This window comes from Uranotaenia lowii, chromosome 3, assembly GCF_029784155.1.
Source record: "Uranotaenia lowii strain MFRU-FL chromosome 3, ASM2978415v1, whole genome shotgun sequence".
NCBI classification, from domain to species: Eukaryota; Metazoa; Arthropoda; class Insecta; order Diptera; family Culicidae; genus Uranotaenia; species Uranotaenia lowii.
In genome coordinates, this window is record NC_073693.1 from 238,958,181 (window position 1) to 238,985,635 (window position 27,455).

At 35.7% G+C, this 27,455-nt stretch overlaps 2 protein-coding genes across 8 annotated transcripts in view; one reads left to right on the forward strand and one right to left on the reverse strand.

The window, feature by feature from the left end:
• The window catches only part of LOC129751462 (uncharacterized), a 40,376-nt gene extending 15,615 nt beyond the window's left edge, over positions 1–24,761 (reverse strand). Inside the window, exon 1 of one of the 6 annotated variants that reach the window (XM_055746995.1) lies at positions 24,512–24,761. Coding sequence is in view for 3 of the 6 variants with exons in the window: in XM_055746992.1 (XP_055602967.1) it covers positions 8,528–8,719 (192 nt within the window). In the remaining 3 variants the exon portion in view is untranslated. Of the gene's footprint in view, positions 1–7,849; positions 8,102–8,527; positions 8,811–22,633 lie in introns of those variants that run through there. The other 5 variants (XM_055746994.1, XM_055746993.1, XM_055746992.1 and 2 more) reach the window with 5 other exon arrangements.
• The window catches only part of LOC129751466 (nuclear protein localization protein 4 homolog), an 88,392-nt gene that overhangs the window by 32,193 nt on the left and 28,744 nt on the right, over positions 1–27,455 (forward strand). The window lies entirely within an intron of this gene.

Consider the following 27,455-nt stretch of genomic DNA (forward strand, 5'->3'; position numbering starts at 1 on the left):
ATATCAAAATGTAGTGCTTTAAATTCCATACACGATTTTCTTTAAAAAAGCTCTGAAAATTTCGTCACGATCACTTAGAATGGGTCATAAACATTTATGCTAAACAATCAGCAATTCTGCATAACCTTGTTTGTGTCGAAAAGTGCTTATTTTAAGAGATATTTTTATTAATCCAAACCAGAACTGTTACCAGAATCTAGCAATGTGTTCGCTAAGCAGCATTTTTGGAATATAGAATCTGCCACAGATTTACAACACTCTCACTTTGTGACACTGCCCAAAAGACTGAGTCGACTTGGAGTCATTTTTAAATTTCTCAAACCCTGGGTTCTAAAAAGCTTTGTTTTGATTCAAAACTAATCTATGATTTTTTGCAGAATTTTTTAGTTACGTTTACATGAGTAAATTAGAACTTTTAGATTTGTTTGGAAAAATTGATTATTTTGTACTGAAAATGAACATCATTTTTGTTTCTTGAGTTTATATAAAAAAAATTAATTACATCACTGCTAAATTGATGCTTTTAAAAACGTTCTTTTTTAAATTGAAAATGCTCGAGCATCAAATTTGAAGCAGTAATTGATCAATTGCATGCTCCTTTTTTTTCAAACTCAAAATTACGTTGTGTTGGTTCAAAACAGCACTTCAGTGGCAGCCCTCAACTTTGAGTTCGACTGGGCAATCGCACAACTAAGTTTTGATAAGCATACTCAAAACCAAGTTCGGCAGCCGAACTCAAATTTATCTTTTTTATTCGAGGGCTGTTTATTTTTAGGGAATTAATGGATGGTTAAATTTTTTTTTGTAACTGGATGTTGCTGTATCGGTTCATTGCATTGCAGTGGAAAGTTTTGACGCTTCCGGTCGAAATTACAAAGGAAACATCCGGATGTTGTTTCCCATGGAAACTAAAAACATCCGGAAGTTTCCGGACATTCCAAGCCGCTAATCATATGATGACAATGACGGTCACAATTTTTCGCTGACAAGGGCGTCCATAGTATTCCGGTAATTGTTTCGGAATGACTGAAGTGAACTTGCTAAGTGTCTTCAATCCAACGAAGAGAGTTAAATTTTTAGTTCATAAGGTCAAACTCTGCTTTGCTCCCTCGCCTAAGGTAAAAAAAAGGATCAGTTTTGAGTTAGCAGTTCGAACTCCATTTTGAACCACCGCAATGAGGAAAAAAGGGTACTTAACTTTAAGTTCATAGAATCGAACGTTGCGATCCTCGGTGAAACTTAATTTTGAGTTTTAAAAAAGAGTGTGTGATTTGTGGCAACAGAATTTAGATTTTTCCGTGGTTGTAAAAAATCTAAGAGTCAATGTTTACTAATTTATGGCGCTGATTCCAAAATATTTAATAAATTATTGTCTCGCAGCTCTTTTTTTCGAAAAATCTTGAAAATAGGTAGGAATCAATAAATAAAAATAATTTGAAAACTTTTTTTGGCAAAACTATAAAACATTTCATAGATTTTGAAAATAAAAATTTTAATCAATGACCAAATTTGCCAAAAAAAGGTTACACAAGTTTTCTGTTGATTAATTTTTTCCAATTAATTTCGGAATTTTAAAGAAGATTTAAAGTAAACTGAATATTTGAAATTTTCAATATCGTAAGTCTTCAATAGCCTTAAACAAAGTTTTTTTTTTATTTAAATTCTTGAACATCAATAACTCAAAAACTTTCCTTGAAGGTTATTTGTTCAAATTTCTGAAAAAAACTATAATTCATTTGTTTTAAAGCGTTGAAACAAGAAAATTTAGCCATGATTCGAATTCTTGATTGAATACAAGGTCATAAATAGATTCAAAATCCTTTTTTATTTTCCATGTAGGTTTATTAGTTTATCAGTTATCGAAGATCGATTTTACTCAAACAATTCGTCTCGACCAGGAAACGAACTCAAGTCTTTTGAGTTATCTCTCCGGCACACTAGGCTAGGCTTACCAGATACTTTCGAAAAAGCGGGACATTTAACGAAAAAAGCGGGACATTTTAGAAATTCTTTAAAACCTAATTTTTATGGCCATATCAAGTTATACGTATATTCCTTCAGCTAGTTCAAAGGAAAGTTGCCGAAATCATAAAAAATCGGTAATTTTACTGAATTTCAAAAAAAAAAAATCATCACAGAATCTGTATCACTGAAAACAGAATTTTGGAAATATTCACAGATTTCAGAGATTTTTTAAATTTTATACGTATTATAATTTCATCAAGTCAATATAAACTTCGGATTTCTAAGTTAAGATTTGAAAAAAAATAGATGAGTAAAGTTAATTGATTTTTTACTAGTAAAATGTAAAAAAAATCCAAGTTTACATCTATTTTCAATCAAACTTAAGGAAATAGCGCTATAGTCCCACCACAGAAATTTAAGGTAAACTCAAGAACAGTCCATTTTTTTCCCCAAAATACTGAATTTTTTTTCGAAAGCCTTGAATCAGAGTATTTTTAAATTCGATATTTGAAGACAGTTTTCATATTGCTAAGCAGCCGTTTTTGATCATCCTACAAGTTTATTTTATTTACACTGCCGGCCAAAAATTTGGGATCACCCGCTGAAAAACATGCAAATTTTGATCGTTCATATCTCAGCCGTCTTAGGACATATTGCAAATCTTCTGATCTTATTTGAAAGATAATGAGCAATAGCTATTTCGGAGGTATTTTTCCCAGAAATAATGTTTTAGTTTTGCATCTAAAACTTAACCTAAAGTTAGAACATTTTCAAAAAATCGCATTCTATATTCAAAGCCTATCATCTCGGGATAGGGTGGACAAAATTTCAAAATTTGAGTTGCATTAAAATGCTTATTCTATACTTCTTAAAACGCAATCAAAAATTTTTGTGCAAAAATTAAGAATGTACTTTTAATTAATAAAATAGACACTTAAGTTATCGTCCAAAAGTTTGGGATCACCCCTAGTATGGTGTATCGGCCAAAAGTTTGAGTCATTTTTTTAAAAACATGCAAATTTAACTCATTCATATCTTTCTCATCTAACATCGTATTGCAGATCTAAAGGGTGCATTTGAAAGCTTAGGAATTGTTGTTTTTTTATAAATTCATTAAACAATTATATTTCAAATCCATAACCATAAAAAATATAGAATCATACGTGTGAATTTGAAAAAAAAAACAATTAATTTCAGTTAAATTTTTTATGGTTATCACTTTAAAATATAATTTTTGTATGAATTTATAAAAAAAGACAATTTTTAAGCTTTCAAATGTACCTTTCAGATCTGCAATACGATGTTAGATGAGAAAGATATGAACGCCCTAAACGGCCCAAAATTTTGGCCGATACACCATACTAGGGGTGATCCCAAACTTTTGGACGATAACTTTATTGTCTATTTTATTAATTAAAAGTACATTTATAAATTTTTGCACAAAATTTTTTGATTTTGTTTTGAGAAGTATAGAATAAGGATTCTAATGCAACTCAAATTTTTAAATTTTGTCCACCCTATCCCGAGATGATCGGCTTTGAATATAGAGTGCGATTTTTTGAAAATGTTCTAACTTTAGGTTAAGTTTTAGGTGCAAAACTAAAACATTATTTCTGGGAAAAATACCTCCAAAATAGCTATTGCTTTTTATCTTTCAATTGAGATCGGAAGATTTGCATTATGTCCTAAGACGGCTGAGATATGAACGATCAAAATTTGCATGTTTTTAAGTGGGTGATCCCAAACTTTTGGCCGGCAGTGTAACTCGTGCATTCATTCTTTGTTTGATTGGAATATTTTTTTTCGCTCGGTAGTTCTGTTCTATTTTATCTGGAATTTGACTTTTTCCTTAAGTTTTACATTCAAGGGATTCTGCTAGGATTCCGGAAAAACATCTGGAGTCATCATCATTTGGAAGCAACTTAAAGAACATTTTCTTTAATCGAAAATTTTATCATCGCTTGGACGTGCTCAAAGATCGTCTAGAAAATATTCTGGCAAAAAATGCTAATAACTAAACAAGTTATTTTGCCTTGTCTCATATAAACTTTGAAATATTTTTTTAGAAAATAAAAAAAAATTATATCTTCATAAAGTGTTACCTATTTAATTTTTACAGCCTTATCGGTGAATGTCATGTTCTTTAAGTATAAAGATTTCTAGCTTTGAAAATCATAAAGGGATAAAAAAAATAGAAAAAAAGACAGGAGTTAAAAAAGATCGAAGAGAGATTTTGTAAGAAGCGTTTTGCATCAAGCACGGACCAACTATTTTGAAGTGGTGGAATAGGAGAGGGTTGAGTCTACCACAAAACTGTTGTCAGAAAAAAGCGGGATGGTGTGACATTTTCTAAAAATGCGGGACATGTCTTTCATATACCGTTGCGTTCAAAAAAGAATGAAATTTTTATGAAATTTTTACACAATTTAGTTTAACTATCCATCTAATGCTCTACAAAATTTGAAGTTTTTACAATCACTGGAAACAGAGATACAGCTATTTCCGTTAAAAAGGGAAACTTGAGCTTCATTAAATTCGCTGTTTTTTGACAATTTTCATTAAAAAATCTTGAAATTTAGCCCAAAGATGTAAACGTGTTTGACTTAGTACTTGGCCAAGTTTCGTCAAAATCGATTAACATGATCAAAAATGGTGCCAGGTAGAAAATGAGGTTCATTATCGCCCAACGATTTCATTCAAATCCATGTTTTCTGGTTTTCTTTCTTATAACTGGGATTTTTATACACAGGTCCAGAATAAATTATATTAAAAATTCAAAATGAGCTGTCAAAATTCGTTTTAAATGTAAAGGAAACAATATTGAAGAGTTTTAAAAATCGAAGGAATTAGTTGAACAAATAATTATGAACGTGATGATATGAATTCAGTTATTCATTCACGCTGTCTGCACTCTCTTATGTAGATAAACTTACTTCCTGAATCGCAAAGTTTGACAAGGGTGGTCTAGTTATTAAAGGTTTTTTTGCAATCATCGAACACATGATTACTAATGAAAATGGATTGGGTCTACGAAAGGTACCATTTTCCAAAAATAACAATACTCAATACTTTACTCCAAGTTTTCATAACAAAATATATTTTTTTAAATGATAAACATTAAAATAAAATTCGAATTTCTTGATTTTTTCTTTGTGTACCGACAAATAAGTGAATAAAAATCAAAATTCTGAACGCTGCAAAATTTCGGTTTTTTGGTCTTGTAATCTTTCGGATACTTGATTTTTTTTGAAATTTTCATAAAACACTTCAAACTTCATTTATTCCCCCTTCGGGTTTCGCAGGGGAGGGTGACAAAAGAAGAAACTGATATGTGTTCCAGCCTAATTGTTACTTTTAAGATTGCGGAAAAAATGTGAGAATCAAAAATTCAAATTGTGTGACCACCATGTTATTTGGTAGTGACAATGTGGTATTTTGTTGTACATTTGTCGCTAGGGAAAGCGTAACTGCATTCTTTATTACTTTAAAGTGTAAAAAAATACAGTTCATAAGCTCATAAGATACGGAAAACGTATTGATAGTTTGGAATCATGCACACTAAGGATTTTCTCAACAAACAGATTTAAAAGTTTTTCAACAAAGGACGTTTAGAATTTTAGAATGAAATCTGTTCTCGAAATGCAAAGGAAAAATTGATATGAAACTGTTAATCAGTACCAATTAACATCAAACTTTTATTTCGGTGCTTAGCATCAGAAATCTAAAAAAAATCATTCGGAACTGAATCCAAATTTAAAATTAAGTAATTCCATTCAAAAGTCATTGTCCGAGATTATATTTATTTTTTTTTCTCTTGGGATTTTAAGCATCGTTATGGCTTATTCATCCCGATCAGATTATATTTAAGAGTTCAGAAGCTCAACATTAAAATTCAGTAGGTATAAAAAAATCTTATTTATAATCGGATCTTCACATGACATCACCAATATGATTGATTTTAAAAAATCCTAATCTTAAAAATAAAGGAGTTACCTTTATAAAAAGCGAAGTTGTTGTGACAAACTGAGAAGAGGTTGACAAATTTCAACGAAATTTCGCAGGATAAAGTGATGGTTTAAATCATTAGAACTATTTTCATACCCCTTTGGGTTTCAATCTGCTTCTATTTGCTTTCTGCAGAAAAAAAACCATATCCGTAATTTGAATAATCTTTCAAGATTGAATTACTGAAAATTTAAAGTCCTCTCACACTGTCACGTTCGACTTATATAAAATGTTTTTTTTATTGGTAAAAAACCTGATTGTGAAATCTAAAACCGGAAAAATTACAAAAAAACGATCGGGAAACCGGGAAAACCCGGGAGTTTGAAAATCGAAACTCACTGGCCGGGCACTCTGTTTTTTAGAATGCTATAAGCGACCGAATGAAATTTGTATCTGTATCCGCGCAAAACTATAAAAAAGGTCTTTAATCGTTGGCCGTTTCTTCAAAAAATACTGGAAAACCTACGTAAAACTTTTACTTCAGAACAGCTTACATGAAGCCGTGGGATGTGGGTATAACGCTGCACTAAATTTGGCTTCCTAATAACCTAATAAATATATGTAAATAAGCACATATAATTAGTCAGGAACTGCGGTGAATCCGTGCACTCATGGTTAGCTCCCTACAAACGCGTCTAAGTTTGTGCCAGAAAACAGCATTTGCAGCTTATACACTACTTAGTTTGGTCCTGGAGAAGGTTTTTATGGCTCTTTCGTCTGAACTAAAACGGGACCTGTCATATCAAATTCAAATTGTGTAGATCCCTTTTTATGTGACTTAATTGGTCAACAGTTCGGTAACTGTGAGATGTACCTACTTTATTCCTGGATTGTGCCAAATTTTAATGAAAATTTAATATCTCAGGAAGACTATTTCGTTGAGATCTACCCGGAAGGCTTCGTACTCCAAAGTGATTCTTTTATTGAGGTGCACAAATTACTCATAAAACCTATCTTGGAAAAAACAGTGGCATCACCCGTTGCCAGATACTTTTCAAACATCCTTCGCAACCACGCACACACGTCCTACCGCAAAAAAAAATAAAAGTAGGCCCCAACATTTCTGTTTTTACGAGCTTTTTCTGTTGCTCTAAACTTCCCTTCCCCGCTCACAATTCGACTGCTGCTGAGGCTAAACAGAGTCGTAAACAGTAAATTTTCGCCTTTTGCCAAAATTATCCAGCAGCAGCCCCCAAAGCACCACTTCAGTTCAATCCTAGCTGGGCCCAATGTTTTTGTTATTGCTTTGCTTTTCCAAAAAGCTAGTACACACGATATGAACGTCGATTGGCTGATGCCATATCGACAAAGGCAAATCTAGGAACGTCGTTTTCTGAGAGAGACAGATGGAGGAGAGTAGCAGCAAAAAAACACCCAACCGACGTCAGTCGCCACCCGCTTGTTGCTCCAAAACACTCCCGGCGACCACAAGCCGCCTCACGTCTCATACCCAGCTGAGTGAGTCCAACCAAAACATGGAGAACCCAACACAAATTCGGGCCCCCTGGTCTCCAACTCGCTTTTAGCCTAAGCATGGTAACGAAACGCGTAGCACCTTTTTAGTACGAATGCTCTCTTTCTTCCCTCTTCTTCTTTTACGAGTGAAGGTCAAAGCGAACGTCGAAATCGAAATTGAAATCTCATTTCCCTGAACCCGGATGCTTCCGCAGCACGCCTTTACTGGTATCTTCCGCGACTCTCTATCTAACTAGCAGCTGGTGGCTGGGTCGATCAGGTTCTGCAAATGGATTGGAACCTCCCGGAAAAAGGATGGCTGCAATATAGGCTTAACAGTGATTTGTGTGCCTTTTGGCACTCTTCTTATATGTGGCACCTGGAGGTTTGATATTTGTGTGTCCCCTGTGGGAAAATCACTCACATTAGTAGAATTTATTTCTGCCGTCTGCAAACGAAAATCCTGCCAAACACTTTATCGATTTCCAGGCGTCTACTAGGGCTTATGCCCAACTTTACGGCTCACTTTTGGCGACAATTTCGTGCAAACTTTGGATGGTTTCATCAGCAATAACACAAAAAAGGACACTAAACAACATGACACGCTCGTCTTCTGGCTGCTGCTTTTCACGCTCTCACGCTGGTGTGACGCACATAATCTGTTGATCTTCCTCCTTCTGCTGATTCCTAGGAATCACATGGAAAACCTTCACCCTACAGAAGAAGTAGCTACGAGCTAGTTAGTCGTATCCCACCCACTCGTCGTCTCACTGTGATGAGATGCACCTACTTCACCGCCCCTGAGTTCGCCCGCATTCTTCGAAAAACAGGACACAAACAGCAGCTCCCGCTGCTAGGCTTTTCCGAAGAGAGCGAAAGTTGGTTGACACATGGCGCTACTTAGTAGCTGATGATGCTTATGTTGCTGCATCGATACAATCCCCAAACAGCTTCTTTGTTTTGCGAATTCAACCCCACGATTGCAAAAAGCACTCACAGCAAAGCATCCTATGCAAGACGACGACGACGCCGAGACGCCAAAAATTCGCATCACTTTTAAAAATAAAATTTGGATAAACAATCCCAAATTTGTGCTGCTCACCTTTTTTTTCAAATCCTCCGCCACTACTAACCCATCATCGAGTTTAAAAATACCATCCCGACCCAGAAGAGATTCACCGCGGTCGTTGGAATTCGCTCCATCCTCCTTACGGTGCGACTGATCTAAGAAGAAGACTCCTTTGCGTTCGCCATTCGGAGCGAGACTGTTTCCCCAAATGAGGAAAAAATCCATCGCCAAAAGGTGTCTGGCTGATTTTCACCCAACCAACCAGCATATAATTTCGGAGGACACACTTCACTCCAACAGACCCCAAACGCTTCCACAATCGTCTTCGTGAGTGAAGCACGACGACCGTGATTCGCGCAACTTTGCACACTCTCCGGCTTCGACTGTCCCTGTATGTATGGGTGCTTAGTAGTGTTGCTGCTGCTGGAAAATGACCGTGACCTTGCGAGAATTGAACTATGGCCAACATTTCTCTACTTCTTCTTCTAACCATACAAGTCAGCCAGCCAGCCACCCCTCGACTCGATGGGTGCGAAATTCACTTTCTCTCTCGTCTGTTGTCGATCGTTACTGCGATGCGAGCGGGTGAACACTTTTCAACTGCTCACCATCTCACTGGGTTGCATTTTGCAAAGAGGATGTTGGGTGGTGGGTGAGTGAATTGTTAGAGTACCAAGGTGGCAGTCGCTCTCCTGGTGGTTGGAAGACCGGCTGCAGTCGATATCCTTTTCCAATTACTTAATCAAACGGCCCCAGTGAAATTGAAAACAAACCGAGTGTGGTGTGGATTCCAAGGCATACGGATTCGTTCTGTGACAGTAGAACGTTGTGTTGACAGTAGAACGTTCAAGTATTTGTTTTTGAAGATATACACCGTCTTAGCCGATTTGGGCTTTAAAGACTGCATAAACACGACATGGACAACTTAAATAAGATTCACTAATCACTAATCACTAATCGTACTTCCACAGCCAGAACTTATGTCTGAGTCCCAAAGAATAATAAGAGTACGTTATTATTCTTCTTGTCTTTGTTTATGCCTTTCATCATTTTAACATAAAAACATTAAAATGAGCAAAAACATAAAATGGTTGGGCCTACCATGGAGCAGAGAACGCAGAGACATCTGGAACACAGGAACAGAAGAAACGTGGACCACCAGTACCATACGTTTCAAATGGGCAGTATCGTTGGAAGCATGCTAAGAAAAATGCTCCTTGATGAAATATCCATGCGTAATGTGAAGCAATTCCACCAATAACTAGGACCTTTCTCCTGTGGCTGGAAATGATTTATTTTGTACAAAGAAATCACAAAACTTACGAATAAATTCTTTTTGTAAAATATTGAGTGATCAATGAATGGATTTTGTAATTCTAAGAGTTATTTTTCTTGGATGTTTAGGATTTCTGTGTACAATCATTTCTGGTCATCGACCAAGGATAAAGCGCCTTTACTCGCTCTTGAAAATAAAAAGAGAAACGGAAAACATTAATCGAACATAAAACCTTTCGAGGTTGGTTAACAGCTCGAAAGGTTTTTTTTCAAATATTTAATCCTTAAAAGCGTACCATTTATCATCTGCTTTCAATTTTTAAAGTGAATTTCTTACTTAAGATATAATTAATAACAATTGAATTTGCAAGAAAATTTTATTCAAAATCTGAGTTCCGACTGTTTTTAAAAGTAACACAAACTCTTTATTAAAAATACCTTATTGGGTGAGTTAAGAATAATTATCATTGTGCAGCCAGTCTCCTTTAGCCGTAGGGAATTGAAGAGAAATCCGGAAGCGCTTTTAAAGTTTTGAGAAACATGAACATTACTCGGCTGCAATAATGGCATAGCCAATCATTCCTAGAGCTCTATCAAGAAATGGCTAAAGAAAATAGTCATAGTAATATAGAAACAGGCAACGTTTATGACCGAAAAAACAAGCGTAGGGAAATCACAACAGAACCAAATTTTTTTGGTGGATACCATCGAGGACAAAAATGTTTGCAGTTTTCGTTTTAGCATGTTAATGATAATTGCTAAATTTGGTATTTATTTTGTGTCAAAGATTTCAATTTCCGAGAATTATTTCGAGCACAATAAAAGCGTGCGCTCTAAATGGTCACGCCTTGTATAAAATCCACTGATAAAAGCATTAATCTGCATTTGCCCTGTTATCGAAAAATGACTTCCAATCACAGCACTCCGAATAGTTTCAAACTCACACGCACACAAAAGTGACTGTGTATAATAAAATTTGAAAAAAAAACTCACCAGCAACTAGAAATTAAAATATAGATCTATGAAACGATTGAATGTCAAATATATTGTTACTTATGTAATGATTTTTAACAACCTAAAATGAATTACTGGACCACGTTTCGGATAAAATAGCTGAGCCAACAAACATCTGAAATGTGCAATCGTTTTTCCGTTATTGACTCTCGTGAATCAATGTAGGTACCTATTAAAACCGGAAGATTTCCATGAGAAATCTTCCACGAATCATTGTTTTTACGTAATATAAGTATCATGGAACGGACTCACCAAATAATGTTTGGACATGGTAGTTGGTGACCCTGTTTCCCGTCAGCTATTGGCCAGTTTGCGCTCGGTGCAGCACATAGAAAAAACGTTGTCCAAACTGTTTATGTCGTTGGAGGGGGCGCAGCTCTCAATATTGAACACTCGATCACACTTAACGAATAAAGGCACTCCCGAATATTCGAGATTTGAATAGTTACCACATTTCAAATCAATTTTACCACTTGAATATTAAAAACAGAATTTTGAACGACGGAGAGAAAATAAAACGCGTCCGTTGCCATCCAATCATGGCCTACTTCCACATGGACAACTTAAATAAGATTAACATTTAACTCCCAGCAGAGCATCGGACCTATTTTGGCTGCTTTGGGAAGTTTTCCAAGGGTGCCTAAATCACAGAAAAATCTCTTATTTTACTAAGTTTTGAGAAAATTTTCATCACAAAATCTGAGTCACAGAACACAAAATTTTTGAATTTAACAGAATTTTTGAATTTTGAATAGATTTCCAAAATTATGATATTTTTTTTTGGCCATTATAAAACTTAGATTTTTTACTTTGAATTGAAATAGTATGATAATATTGGTAAATTTAATTGATTTTAACAACTAAAATTAAAAAAAAACAATTTTCAATGAAATTGAAAAAAAAAGCGTCTCAGAAACCAAGCACATAATTTTTGGTTATAATCAGAATCACAGAAATTCAGATTTTTTTTTCTCGAAACCACAGAATATTTATCGGTAACCTTGACTATTTCTCCAATTAAAAAAAAAATGTTACACCTTTTATCCATTCATTACGAAGATCAAGGTTTTTTCTATCGAAGCATATTGTTTGTTTGTTTGAGAAAACCTTTGGGGCATCCTAGCTCGGCTTGTGTACAAAGGTGGAAAGCAGTACGGATATGTTAAGGAATTAGAGGCTGCTGTGAGAGAATGCTCGTCAATTCAATGCAGAACAGAATTTTTGAAACTATTCGCCAGAACGGAAGGCAAACCAAATATTAACCACTTTTTACTGTTAAAATGTTTGAGTAATTTTTGATTAAATAAATAAAAGCTAAAGTGCGTTTAAACGAATTTTCCTCATAAAAATCTATTTTTGTCACATAAGAACTTAAATTTGAAAACAATACAGTTATCGACTATTCTTTAGAGTACTCAACATTTGGTACTGATTTGGTTCAATTATTGTAGGCTGGTTAACCTGAATGTTAAAATATAGCTGTGCGTTTAAACGAATTTTCCTCACTGTAGCTGTATCTTTGTTTTCCGTCATTGTAAAGACTTCAAATTTTGTGGAGTGTTAGTTGGATAGTTGAACTAGAATGTGTGAAATTTTCATGAAAAAATATCAACCGAGAGAGAAATGGCAGCTTGTCAAAGTTGGAAGTGGGTGCGCAGCTTCACACGATTTCATTCTTTTTTGAACGCAACTGTATATAAAAAAAAATCTATAAAATTCGTTGTTCTGACCAAAACCTCACACTGCCGTAAAAAGTTTCTACTGAAGCTTTTCGTATCTGGATCTACATTTGTGGGTCAGTTAGAATGCCCATCTACGCTAGATAGTTGACTTCCGCGCCTTTTCGACCTATTCTCGATTGTTTCACTATTCAAATACTGCCTTGGAGATATCTGGACCTAAGGTGATCACTTTTGTACCTAAGGACAAGAATTCTCTCCTCGAAGCATCGTAATTTAAGACCCATCGAAAAACACTGGGTTATTTCGAAATAAACACTACAAAAACATCTCGAGAAGTAAAGTTGATTTCTGTAAAGAAGAAGCTGGAGCAAAATGTGTTCAAAATTTAATGACCAGTGGTTTGCTGAAATTGCGATTTTGTAAATATGGTATTTTATTTTAATGATTTTTTTTTCGATTATAGTCGTTTTACCATCTTTATGGCATTCGCGACTTTATCAACGTTGCAGTTGGCGGATCGTTATTGAAAAACTATCCGGTACAACTGTGTTCGATGTTTACTCTTGGGCTCGAACTCGCGGACATCGGCTCAGGAGACAACAGACTTGCCGACTGAGCTATATCACAAGCCCGTCATTTTAATGAAGTAATATGCCCAAAGCTCACTAATGCGATGTATTTCGTTGTCTTGAAATTTGGAAAGGATCGATCTACAGTCGATCCGCTTTTAACCCTTTCCTTCCCATGGTAGCACAGGTGATCCACAACTTCGCTAAACTGGCATTTGAACTAGGCGCTTTGGATCAACACCATTTTCTCATCGAATATGCAGGCATGAATGAAGAATCATTGCACAAAATTTGAAGAAAATCGATTCACTAGTTTTTATTCGGCAGGTCAAAAGCTGCGCAAAAGTTGTTGTTTTTTAATTTAAATCAAGTCGTGATTTGATGTTCAATAATTTCTCAAGTTTTCATAATTACCCTCAAATAAAAATACTGACGTGCAGAAAATTGCTTATGTAAGCAAAATCAAATGATGGTTTGCTTGGATTTCCTCTAAAACATATGAATTTTCGAACAAGTAAAGTGGATCACAGGTAAGTAAAGTGGATACTCTGGGAACAAAACGTACTTTTCATCTTGCTAAGTTTTTTTTCAATACTCATGAAAATCATTCCGTCAAAAGTTTTTTCTCTTCATGATAGGTATTTCATCTACTGAAATGACCACATATCTCAAAATATTTGCAAAAGCTCGTGATTTTTTTTTCGAAAAGCGGCATGTTTTGTAATATGGCGCCATTGGTTCTGATTAATTTTTGAGTAAATCCAAAAAATAAAAAATTGTGCCTTTTCCGACACTGCCTTGAATAAAGGAGAATTTCTAAATATTAGTACGCAAACACCCTCCCAGCAAACATTTGAGAAGGTAAGGTATACCGCAATAAACGATTTTGAATAATTTAAGTAAAACGAAAAAAATATCTTCGACCGAGATTTGAACTCCAGTGCTTCGAGTTCGCTGTCTGATATCTTACCACGATGCCAACTCATCAGCTATTGCTCTATAGGTGAGATTTTCTTTTTACGACCCGGTCAAAGGAAGAAAAGAAGCGATCAGATAGAGTCTCTCTTTAAGACACGAATACCCCAGGAGTGGTAAAATGACTAAAATAAACCATAATAAAAGATAGAGTCTCATTTGTCGTAAATCAGTTCACTCGTAGCAAATCAGCTCAAATCGTTAAAGTCGAATTAGCACATTCTCAACTTTTTGGATTGTCTAAACTGCTATCCGATTCAACTTTTTTTGGGCAAAGCTTGTCGTAAATGAATGATAGAAAATCACTCAATACAACGTTTTCACGATAATTATTGAGAATGTCCTAATAGTCGATTTGGATTATCATTTCTATTACTATTTCATGCTAGCTGGGCTCTCTTTTGAAAGATAGTCCATTTTGATTGATAAGTGCTCAAATTATGCCAAAAAAGTTGTATGGCAGCCCCCCTCCCCCCTTTTATTTTTCTCTCCCCTACTTTTTGAAGGAGGGAACCGTTTCTAATAATCATTCCCTATATTACCCATACCCATCATATTCCATCCTTCTAATATGAAATTTGGTTGATAAGTTGCTAAGCGATACAACAAAATTATATGAAACCCCCTCCTTCCCAAACATATCTCGTGCTTTTCCATGCCAAATTTGATCATTCCCTCAAGTCATGCCAACGAAATTCCATTAGGGCCTTCCATTCTCCCCATTGGAAGTGGTACCAAATATCAATAAAAACCATATTTGTTCTCGAATACCCTGTCATGCCAAATTTAGTTCCGTTTGCTCGGATTGTTTCCTAGATATGCTATAAGAATTATAAAGAAACCCCGCGGTCTTCTCAATAAAATGAGGGAAAGGTCTCAGATTATCATACAAATATTTCTCTTATTCAGATACTCACTCACCCATTCCAAGCTTGGTTTCATTTGCTTGAATAGTTTGCCAGTTACGTAAAAAATTGTAAAGGAGCTACCCTCTTTCATCCAATCTCCCCACTGGAAGGGGGAGGGATACCAAAGATTCAGGGAAACATTTATCGTACCAAAATCGTACCAAAATGTGTATGGAAACACACCCCCTCCGCTTTTCCTATCTCCCCACTGAAATAAGGGAGTTGATCGATGAACATTGACAAATCGCAAGTTGATATACGACCTGATATAGCCGTTATAAGCCAAAAATGCTGGCCGATGTTATTCAGAATGCCTGCAAATGTGCTGCTTTTTGCGTAATAGATGAAGGTAGTCAATTAGTCGAAGTTTTATTCAAATTTTTGTTTGTAGTTGTAGTACATACAATGGCATGTAGGCATACAATATCCTGGAAGAATCTTGTTTAGTTAAAAAAAAATCCCATCTCGGTACTGAGTGTTAAATGTTAATTTTAAGTTATTCAGTCTGTAAAGTCTAAATCGGCTAAGACGGTGTATGTCTTTAAAAAAAAAGAAAAGTAAGATTACAAATGTCCTCATACATATACATAAAATATGGACCAAGATTGCACCGATGTATTACTTTGGCAAAAGTATAAAATTTGTTTGGGAAGTCTGATTTGGCCCATAAATATTGGAAGAAATATTCTTCAGTTTAACATTCGAGTTCTACAAAACACTTTTGAAATTTGATTAGAGGTTTAAGTTTTACAGTATTTCTTAAAGTTTGCCGAAGTTTAACGTAAAACAATTTCTTGGATGAACCACACAGAGCTGTAATGCAGCCTACAAACTATTAGAACACAGCGAAACAGTTTTTTGACCACTTTTTAAAACTGCTTTTAGGAGATTTTTCGTCGTAAACTCGAAGCTTTTGTCAGATTTTGTCAAATTCCTCTTTTTTTTCCTTTTAAGCATCTCTTAAAATCCCTTTTAAAACCTTTGGAATGCTTGAAAACGTCCAAAAATGCAGTTATCTTTCCAAATAGTTTGTAAAAGCGTTATAATTAAGGTTTACACAGTTAATGTTGAGAAATAATCTTGATTTTTGTAGAAAAACATAAGTGGTATCTACTAATCTTATTTCACACTTTTTTTTTTTCATATTTTTGGTCCTTAACGCCAATTGCTTTAAAAAAAAGTTAATTTATGCTTGATTTATCCATTGAACAATTTAAAACAAGTTGTAGAAGAAAATTTTGATGATTTTCGATCATTCATATTTAAACAAGCGAAACACATAGTGGTACTATTATTGTTTCGCTCACTGTACTGTAACTCTTACACCCACAAATCCGACTCTACTCCAATAATGATCTTCCTTGGAGATGGAATTATCGGCATAAGATTCTATACCGGACTGGAACTAACAAGCTTTCTCATAGCTGGCATTGTCCCTATAACGCAACCGCATTGCATATGTCTGAATGAAACCAAACAAAATATAACCCATGTTACTTCACAAGACAAGGCAGGATGGAAACAATCAGCCAGCAAGTAAATTGTCGAATGATGTACCGAGCGCTGTGTGAGTATGTAAACCATTATTAGACATTAGACTTTTTTTTTGTTTTCAAACCCCGGCGAACAACCACCAGCTAAGATGTCCGATGACAGTTCTCAAATTCTTTGCATCTCGGAAACATGTTAATTTTGCTGCCTTGTGTAATTGCTTTTATTGCAACTCATAGTAAAGAAAGAACGTCTAAATAATGAGGTATGTAAGCTAAATACTCTATTGATATTCAGGCCTATCTGCGAAGCCTTTTTGAAAATATTATTGCCTTTCGGCATAAATTTGATGATTCCTAGTGGTTGAGTTGTAAAGGTTTCACTGTCGATAAAAGAGGTAGATGTTGCAAATTCTCAGTCATCTTTCATTACAACACCTTTAAAATGGTTGAATTTAGTTGTCTAATTTTGTGAATTCGAATAGTATTTTTTCACCTGAATCCAGTTAAACCGTATAATAGAATGTATTTTCTAGCAGTGGTTTTGTTATTTCCGCCTTACATAAAGGACTAAAATATGTATTTCGGCTTTTATCACGAAAGTGGGGCAACAGGCCCAGTTCCGAGGGGAATGACCGACCCTGTCGTCGTTTGGTTTCACCGAAGGGTTATCGAACTTTCCTTCTTCACAATTCAAGATAACGCCACAAACTTAAGGATGGGGACTGAGTCTGATGCCTAGCAGCCTAGGGCGGCCACCCCATTAAAAACAGAAAAAGTGTGATGGCGGCGGCAACGCCGCCGTTTTATCGGTTCTTTTGCGTCGTGGATAGCATTGGATGAAGGCAGCTCGGCCGGCAAAGGACTTTTCTAATGCTGGTGCGTGAGCAAACATAATAAGGGCGAACGAATAATTTAACAAAGGATCGTTCCTTCTGAGACGGTGACGACGGTTTTTTTTGGATCCGCCGTTTCGGTCCTTAATAGCCACTAGCTCTGGAATTGAGGAGAAAGCTTCAAATAACTCCCGCTAAACTAGGATGCATTAGATTATTGAGGGTGGTTAAATGAGTGATGCAAGAATTATCGCTCGCATTCGTTTGTTAATGGTAATCGATCCTGTCACGGAATTCGAGACCTCGGTACATCATAATTTGACAGTAAATTGTTGTGAGCTGTGACACAATAATTAGAAATTTAGATATCTGTTCTAAAGACCCCAATTCATACCTACACCCACAAATCAGACTCTAATCTAATAATGCAGTACCTTGGAGGTGGAATTATTGGTATGAGATTCTATGTCGGACCGGCATTAACAAGCTTTCTAATCACTGGCATTGACCTCCCAGCACAACCGCATTGCATATGTCAGAAAGAAAGCAAATAAAACATATACCATATCCTATCACAAGACAAAGCAGGTTGGAAACAATCAGTGCTGTGTGTGCATGTAAACCGGTAGTAGAAAAAAACATTCTTTGTTTCCAACCGACGGCAAAAAACCACCATCCAAGATGAGCTGTGCGTGTGTATGTAACCTGGCCGACAAACGAAAACAATTTCTAGTTTCCCTTCCCATCCCATTCTCCTCTTATTCTCATCCCTTTCCCATTAAAGACAAAGGAGGATTAAAAAAACCACCGGCCAAACGGCAGTCGGCCAATAGAAGGCGTTTTTTTTGGTAATCGGCGGTAACAGAACGATTATGACAATGAAATTTCGATTGCTAACCGACTCAAATGGTGCACTGGGTAAGATATCGGACTGGCAAGCCAAGATGCGATGTTGCAGTGAGTTCGATTCTCAGTATATTTTTTTTTGGGATTAATTATCCAACAAGATGATAATCCCATAAAATGTTTTTTTGTTTCGCTTGAATGTAGTGGCCATGCTTCATTTTGTTTGGGAGCTCGAGGCCTGTAGTGCATTTCCAATCATATCATCTTTGGCACAGTACACTTTCCAGCGCGTTTTCGGCTCAGAGATTTGCTAAATAAGCATTGGATTTTAGCAACCTCTTCTATGGGTGTAATTACACAATCACAGCCAAGCATGGTTCGCCCCGCAACGGTATGTGATCGCACAGATTAGGTCCCTTTAACTCAGGAACGGATCTATCGATGTGTAGCCTTCTCAGTCTGTTATCATCGCATTCGTTACAAACGGGGTTTGGTTGCAAAACTTCTCCGTCGGTAGTCTGAGTGTGGACAACCACCGATGCTATGATATCAAGATTTTGATTTTTTAGTCAAAGTTTTAATTTTTAAGAAGAGATTCATCACTTGGCCTACTATATCTTGTGGACATAAAGCACACCAATTTTTACCGATAAGGCCGATTAATCAAGTAACAAAAATACATATTTAAATTGAATCAAGCAACTTGTATGGTTGATTCAACAACGAATATTTTTTTAGCTATCGAGTGCAAATCGGAATAGACAGATTACTGATTATTTTTTCTCTGTTAAAGAAATAGACTAAATAAAAATTCACATGATGGAGGAATCTGATGTGAGATTTTATCTCATTTATTAGTTCAATCAGCATCAATATTTGTGACTAATCTACTAATATTTTGTTTTATTTAAACGTTCATAAAATCAGGGTGGCCTGCGAACCGGGAAATCCGGGGAGAAACCTGCAATTGAAATGAGTACCGGAAAAAACGGGAAATAACCGGAAATTTGAAATCAAAACCGGGAAAACTATCACCAAAATAAATTATTTTTCTCTTAATATACTTACAAACTCAAAAGAGAAGTTCATAAAATGTAAAAATTTGTGAATTTTGTTCTGTTATGATTAAACAAGAGATGGAGTTGCAAGTTTTTGTGCCATAATTGAGCTTTTCCTTCAAATGTTAGAAATAATTATCCATAAGAGTCCGAATTTAGAAAACGTGTTTCAAATAATTAAACTAAAAACAGAATTTTGAACTCAAATTAAAATATCAGATTCAGAAGTAATATTTTTATGTGATTAGCCGACTTTTAAAGGATTTTTTCGGATACTTTTTCGGCTAGCAGTCTAATAAATAAATTTATTTATGATTCCAAAGATCGATCAAGGATCGAAACGTTGGAATCATAAATAATAAAAAATCGTTTTTGCTATTTAATAAACTGTTTACCGAAAAAGTATCACACAGAATTAATATTCAAAATTTGACTAGAAGATTAGAATTTCAGAATCTGAGTTTATTTTCGAATTGACTTCAAAACTCAGGTAGAAAATTCAAATTAAGAAATCGGATTGAAATTCTTATTATTTATACAGAAGTCGGACTCAAATTGCAGACGAAGAATTCATATCAAAAATAATCAAAATTCAAGTTTATGATTAAGATTTCTTATTCAGAAATCAGGCTAAAATTCCAATTTTCAATAAAAGATCAAGATTGAAATGCAGCTTCCAATTCAGAGTCTGTTTTGAGAATTTCTGTGGAAAAGATAAATTTTTCAAAATCAATTTACGCAACTAGATTTTTAAGTTGGAAATTTAGAATAGAAATCAAAAATTAAACTTCTTTTTTCAAATTACAAAGGTGAACAGCACTTTAGATTCTTGTGTTTGTAATGCTAATTTTGAGAATTTCGGGTCCTGAATCCGAAACTTCTCAATCTCTGCGATTTAGTTCAAGTGATATGTCGTTTAAAAGCTCTAAACTTCGTCAGTTCTGAGTAAAAATCAACTTGATAATTGATGAGCCAAAAAACCTAAGAGCCAAAGGGGGGGAGGGGGGTATAAGTGCGAAAATGATCAATTTTGAGTTAATAACGCCGAACGATTCTTCATATTTTAAACCATATTTTGTGATTTTTTTCAGATTTTAAGATATTTTTTTACATATTGTAACATTAAAAAAAAGAAAATAGCAAAACATTACAACTTAAAAGCGTGTTTTCTCGAAATAAGCTTTTATGCACTCAAACCACTTTGGATCAAAGGGCCTGATATGAAAACCGAAAACGATTTTTATCAACTTATACTGCCCTCAAGGATTCAGATGTTTCCTATACATTGAAGATCTCATAAAACAATCCTTTCGTTTTATTAAAAATTTCTTTTAAATGTGTTCGAAATTTCCGTGTTTTTCAGAATCGAGAGAAATAAATAAAATGAAAACAGATGTTACTCGGAAATTAAAACAACTCACGAATATTGTTCAGTTTTTATAAAAAGTGTAGATACACATTTTTAGAATAAATGTAGACCTATTTTTAAAAGTCAACAAAATCTCAATCAACTCTTGAGCTGATAGAAAAAAAGCTGATTGCTTAGAATCAGTGCCCCAAATAAAAAATCAAATTTAAATTTGTTTCATTCGGACTTTCACCTTTAAAATTGCAGAGTGACTATGAAACCGGGAAAACCGGGAATTGAAAATAGGACCCGGAAAACCGGGTAAAAACCTGGAATTTCAAATTAAAACCGGGAAAATTCTTTATGAATCATTTTCCCTCTAAATAAACCTATTGAATTCATCATCATCATCATCATATATATATTTTTTTAAAAGCGGTATAAAATCGGAATCTAAATTCCATGGAGAAAATGTTGGAAAAGTCGGAAATATCTTTAAAAAAATGGGATTTTTGAGCATATATTCTAGTGCTGTTCCAGCTCCAAGATTTTTTTAGTGAATTTACTTCTTTTTGACTGTTTGGAAATGGGGTTATGAATGCTACAATTTGTGAAAAATCACAATATTTAACACAAATTTTTATCATAACCAGTCTTAAATTTTTTTTCAATACATAAAAGTATTTAATTAAATCAAATTTTTCAAAAACAATCAAAAAAATTGTATAAACATGAAAAATCAAATTGTAATCAAGTGGCAAAAGTGCGAGAAATATATCTCTCTTATGATAGGAAAATTGTTTTTCAAAATTGAGTTTAATTTTTAACCTTTGAGAGCCAGGAATTCATAAAATAATGAGGGGAAAAATTCGCGAAAACAGTTATCACATTGTTAATTGAATAAAAAATGTTGAAAAATATAGAATTTGCCTTACCTTAACGAAAATCGAAACAAAATTTCAGAACACTAAGGAAGAATAGTATTCAGCGGTCAAAATTGCAGAGAAAAAAAATAATAAATGAGAATATCCATCATTAGCAATCAACTGCCTAAGCTTTAGAAATAAAAATAAAATTCAAATCATGAATCCAAACTTAAACTTAATTCACCTGTAATTAACCGTTGATGATTATATTACAAATTTCAGAATTCAGAAACCAGAGCTCAATAGTCAAATTCAGTACGCGATTAAACGCTTGTGATTTAGCTGAGTTGGCAAATTAGTTGCCTCCTGAGCCGATGTCCGCAAGTTCGAGCCCAAGAGTAAACAAAGAAACACAGTTTAACCGGACAAGTTTTTCAATAACTGTTAACGCGTTGATAAAAAGTCGCGTTGATAAATAGAATGCAGAGTTTTGCACCAGATGTAGATTGAGATATGAAGAATGGTTTGGTATAAAACTATAAACACTTGCAATGTATAATTTTTTCAGCGCTCTGATCCTGAGAGCCTTAATTATTTTCTTACTTGTTAGCATTTAAACCTGCCTAAACTATTTTCTGTAGCAATCCCAACAAACATAATCGTTATCTGAATAACCTTTGAATTTGAATAACCTTTGAACCTTTTTTAAAAAAATGTGTTATTTTAGTTAAAAAAAACTCTGAATACAATATTCATTTGTGTATTTTTAAACTGGGAAGATCTTAAAATCTCGTTCGAGAAAACCGAGAAAAAAACGGGAATTAGGAAATGGAAACTCGCTGGCCACCCTGAAATTGGTAAAATGTCTTTTCTACGGTATAGAATAGTTTTAATGTATTTATCTGGGTTTGTTGAAACCGAAAGAAGAATAAAATTTCAATGAGCAAAACCGTAAAAAAACGGGAATTTGATTATGGACGTCCCATGGCCACCCTGTTAAATGTTTGATTGAAGTTAACTAAACTTGGTATTGTTTGATACGAAGCGGTCTTTCGTTCTTGAATTTTCAACAAAACGTAAGTTGTTACCCAGGTATTGTAGCAATTGTGTAACTCGTTGAAAAAAGTTAGTCCTTTCATGCCCTTAAAAGTGCTTCAACGGGAAAAAGAGAGATTATCACGCAATTTGTTTGTTCGTTTGTTTGTTGGTTCCAAATGAATTAAAAACTTTCTTTCTGGATGGATGGATGGATGATAATAGAGCAACATTTACCATTCAAAGGTTTTCCTTTCCTTTTAGTTTTTTTTTGATTAATCAAGTCGCGTGTACCCGTTGCTGCTGTGAAGAGGGAACGGGTGCTAAGAATCCTTTTTGGTTCGGTGGGTGGTGCCAATTTGTTTCTATTTTTTCTTTCGTTCATTCATTCACCCATCAGGTGTCCTGAATCTCCGTCGAACCGACAATCCTCATAATCTAAGGTAAGGGGAACAACGAACCTACGCGTTAGGTTCGAGTTCAACGGCCTTGGGGACAATAATATGGATCTCTTGCAAGAACGGTGTTGCTCCTTTTTCCTTCCTGTCCAGCTGCTTGCTTGTTCTTCGTTTTTTTTTGGTAGATGGGTGTGCGAGTATCGTGTGTACACACCTTCCCACCGAAAAATTTTCCGTTTTCCGATGAAACGCGCTTTTCTTGGTTCCTCGAGATAGTTTGTGTTTCTCCCCTCTTGTTACTTTACGTAATATCACAGCTATTGACACACTTCTTCGCCGCCTCGTCGCAAGTTGCTAGTGTATTCAGTAATACTCGCACTGGTATTTACTAGCGCTTTGAGAGCTTCATCGGTAATGAATGTTCCATACAAGTGCTGGATCGAATCATTTATTGATTCGTTTGGTTTCGTTTTGTTTTTTTGTTTTTCACTGGGAACATATGTCGATACACATGCAACTAATCGATAAATTGTTGCTGGGTCCTGCCAATGAACTAGAGAACGATTGTTTGTTTCTTTCTTCGGTTTGCGTGGAACGTTTTCGCTTCGAAATAGATAACAGATTGCACGATTTTGCGGGACGTGATGACGTTTGTTTGGTTTTTTCGCTGCCGTGTTTCGGTGCACTAGTTATATACAGTCCGGGTCCAGTCCGTTTACTTTCACTAGTTATTCCTCGCGCTTTGAGTTGAGGACTCTCGGAGGATTGATGACGACTGCCGCCGATCGGGTGTGTTGCCTGTTGTTGTGCGTTCGAGGCGTATCGAGGCACCCAATGTCACCCCTTTGCGACCGACAGTAGACGAGAGACGTACTGATAAGGGACAACAAGCCGACACAAAGTTAGTTTGCTGCCGGTGTGGAGCGACGTAATCACTTACTATTATATACATACATGTACGTATCAGTGAAGAATATTTTTGTTACTAAATAACAAACGGGGACGATCAGGTTTTCTCACTAAAGCGGCGTGGTGTAGATTATCGACGATTCGATTCCGGTGGAACGGCTAATCTAAGTACAACCTTCTACGGAATGGCAATATCGATATCATCCATCAGTGTGAGCGTCGTTTGGTTTTCGTGAAAAACCAGGAAAATTTGTTTGCTACCGAAAGCTTTCGAAACAGCCGCTAAGTGCGTAATTCGGGTACCCCTGTAGGTAGCGCGTAATATTTTTGGCTACATCGTCTCTCCCTTTTTATCGATTATCGATTACTCGGCCGCTTCCGCGGTTAATTGTCGACTACAATTCCAAAATGTGTGCATCGTCGTGACACATCCCTGCAATACGCCCCAAACATACAGGATCAACCACGTTATATCCTGGATCAATGTCGGCTTTTTGTTCGTTTGCTTGCCGTCACTACTTTTGCGCTGTTTGTTTTCGCACTGGTGACCTTCCAGAAGATTTGTCCGTACCCACCACACTAAATTTGACGGCCATTTTAGCACCGCTTATTTTGTTCCCTAGCGCCGCCACATCTCCCGGTCGATTACTGTTCAGATTATCTCTGCTGCTCCATGAACATGCAATATTTTCGCGTCTGATTACATGCTTTTATCACGCTATTACTAGAACCGCCGGATTTCGTCATGCATCAGAAGAACCATCGAGCATCGAGTCATTCCAAACACGGATATTCTCCAGAAACCTACCCAATCGCATTCGCGAATTCACTGCGGCCAACAAATCTCAACGAATTTGCACTTTTGGTTACAATATGTTTATTTTCGCTGCCTTACTTATTACGCTGTTTCGATTTCCGAACCGACGGATGATGATATAATATAATAACAGAAAAAAATAACAAAGTGAGATTTTTCGCTTCAAATTTTCCGCGCCGCAATTTACTTTCCCGTCCACACGGTTCACGCGATTCTCTGTATCTGTTGGGCCGTTTTCTCTCGACCGACCACGGTCACCCCACGTTCAACATCCAAATATTGGCCCCAACCCAATGCCATGGAGCAATTTCGTTTGCGTTCAATTTTTCCACCACTCGTGAGAGAGCCTCACCAACACCTATGACGACGACGACGACGACGCCTGGTGGCAAATGGGGAGTAAATCCTAGCGAACGCGTTTTTTTTCTTTTCGTTTTTTTTCCAAGTTGGAGCAGATTCACTCTCATTCACGCCGCCTCCCGGCAATAATGATGGAGCGCTTGTTCCTGTTCGGAGTATGACGACGTTGAAACGCTCGCACCGGTCTTTGCCTTACCGGATACCATTCGTCTCCATCGAAAGGGAATCGTCTTTTCGGCTCGGCTGAATGACCGTGACTGGAGAGAATTCAATGGCGACAGGGTTGCCAGCTCCCTTTTTATAACATTTAGTGTGGAGGCCTTAGGTATTTTTGTTACTAATATAATCAATTACATTGTGGAATGATTTTATTTATTTAAAAGAACAATTTGTGAAAAAATAGTGGTAATTAATTTTCTCAACATAAACTAAACCGATTTACATCCTAAATCCGCTCAATGAAAGATATTTTTATTCTATACGATGCAGATAAGTATGGCATTTATCTAATAACCGATTCCGGAGAATTTACCGAAATAAGTTCAGAAATATGAAAACAAGAAACTAGGCATCATCCGACACATAAAATGACACTTAAATTCAGTGATTAACTCAAGTGATGTTAAATGTTTTAGGAGGCCATCCACATTTCTCGTGGTCAGTTCAGTTGGAGGGAGTTGGTTCAGGTAGAGAGGGAGGGTTGTTACATGTCCAGGGTTTAAACAATATTTTTTTAGAACTTTATGGATGCTTGTCCATTAAACATGAAGGTTCTAAATTGTCCATATCTTGAATACATGGAATTTCTATTGTCCTAAGAAATGAACACATAGAATGGGCAGTTTTCTGACTTGATTTATTTCCCTTCATGTGACACCTTTACTCACTAGTTTCGAGCTTGCCACCTTCCTCAACATATGATCCTGTAATATGGTCCTGGGGATTCCAAAAGTCTTAGAGGCATTTTTGACAGAAGTCCCACAAGCGATAGTATGTTTCGCAAGGGTAAGGCTCTCTTGAATTGTTACATGTAAATATTAATAATAAATGTTTATGTAACACCAAACTATGTCGGGCTTACCCCACTCAAAGAATGACGCTTTTACTCCCACAACATGCATATTTTTAAGAATAAAATTAGTACCTCTTTATAGATTTAACTTACCTCAACTCGAATCTTAGCGATGACCAACAAGGAAAGACACCAACTGCACACCAACAACAGCGGTTTTGAAGCTTTTTTTTGACGATTAAACCTTATATTCCACCCGCGAAAAATTACAGTCGATTGCGCATCAGCAGCCCTCCGGATTGTTTAGTTTATTACTATGACGCTGCACGAAGGGTTTAATGTATGCAAATATGTCTAAAATTAGAAATGCTAACATATACAGTGTTTAAAAAAAACTAAAAACTAAAAACTAAAGGTTTTCTAGTAAAACTCCAAGAGTGACGGGCTTACCCCCGGTACCCCTGTTACATTTCGATTTTCACCCAAAACTGCTTCAATATTCGGAATACATTTTGCAGAATCAAACAAGCTTTATGGTGCCGCACAGGAAGAAACATTTTCAGATCATCTGCGTATGTGTATCAGTACAAACACGTCTCGTAACTCGTACATGACATTGATGAAAAGAAGGGGTCCAAAGTTACTTCCAAGTGGTACATCGCGGCGAATACACTAGAGCTCGAATCCTCGAAGCTAAATTTTAGATTTTAGGGGACGTTGGAAGGGCTCAGAGGGCGGAGAGGTTATACTGATTTTCGTTTAATTTTGATTTAAAAACAACTTGAATTTGCAATGAAAGCAAGAAGTCAGTTATAGAGCACAAACTAAACGATGAATCTTGGCCCGAGTCAAGACTGAATACCATAACATATAGTTCTTTGAATGTTACAGGGTTGCTAGCGAACCGGGAAAACCGGGAAAAACTTTGGAATTTCATCTCATCACCGGGAAACCGGGAAAAAACCGGAAATTTCGGCACATCACCGGGAAAATTGTCTTGATACTAATTTTCGTTCAATAGTAACAAACAAAGTTTAAATAGTTTTCCTAACTCATTGCGGACCAAATACGAGATTTCTTTTATTTTTTTTTTGCTCTCAGCATTTCAAATGTTCTAAATTTAATGATTAAACTATAATCGACAAAGCTAAACACAAAACGTTTGGTTTCTTAAAATAGATATATAGAGTGTCGAATTTCGGTGTTTCTAGGCGTAGATTTTTTCGCGGTCCTTAATATGTTACCTAAATCTTTTAATGTTTTCTAGTTAAAGACTACCAGCTTTAGTTTTCGTATTCGATAAACACGTCTCTTTAAATTCATGCAGAAACCAAATATTTTGACATCGTTAGACTTTTTTAAGCAGAGTAACATTTTTCTGAAATGAATATGAAGAAATATCTTTTTTACCATAAAAAGATATTTTTTGCAATGTTGTTGTTCTGTTTTTCGTTGGCCTGAGGAGCGAAGCCGATATAGCAAATGTTTTGATTTTTTTATTCTTCCAACGTTAAACTTTTACTTAAAGTTTGCTGAGCTGGAATATATGATTTATAGTAAAAA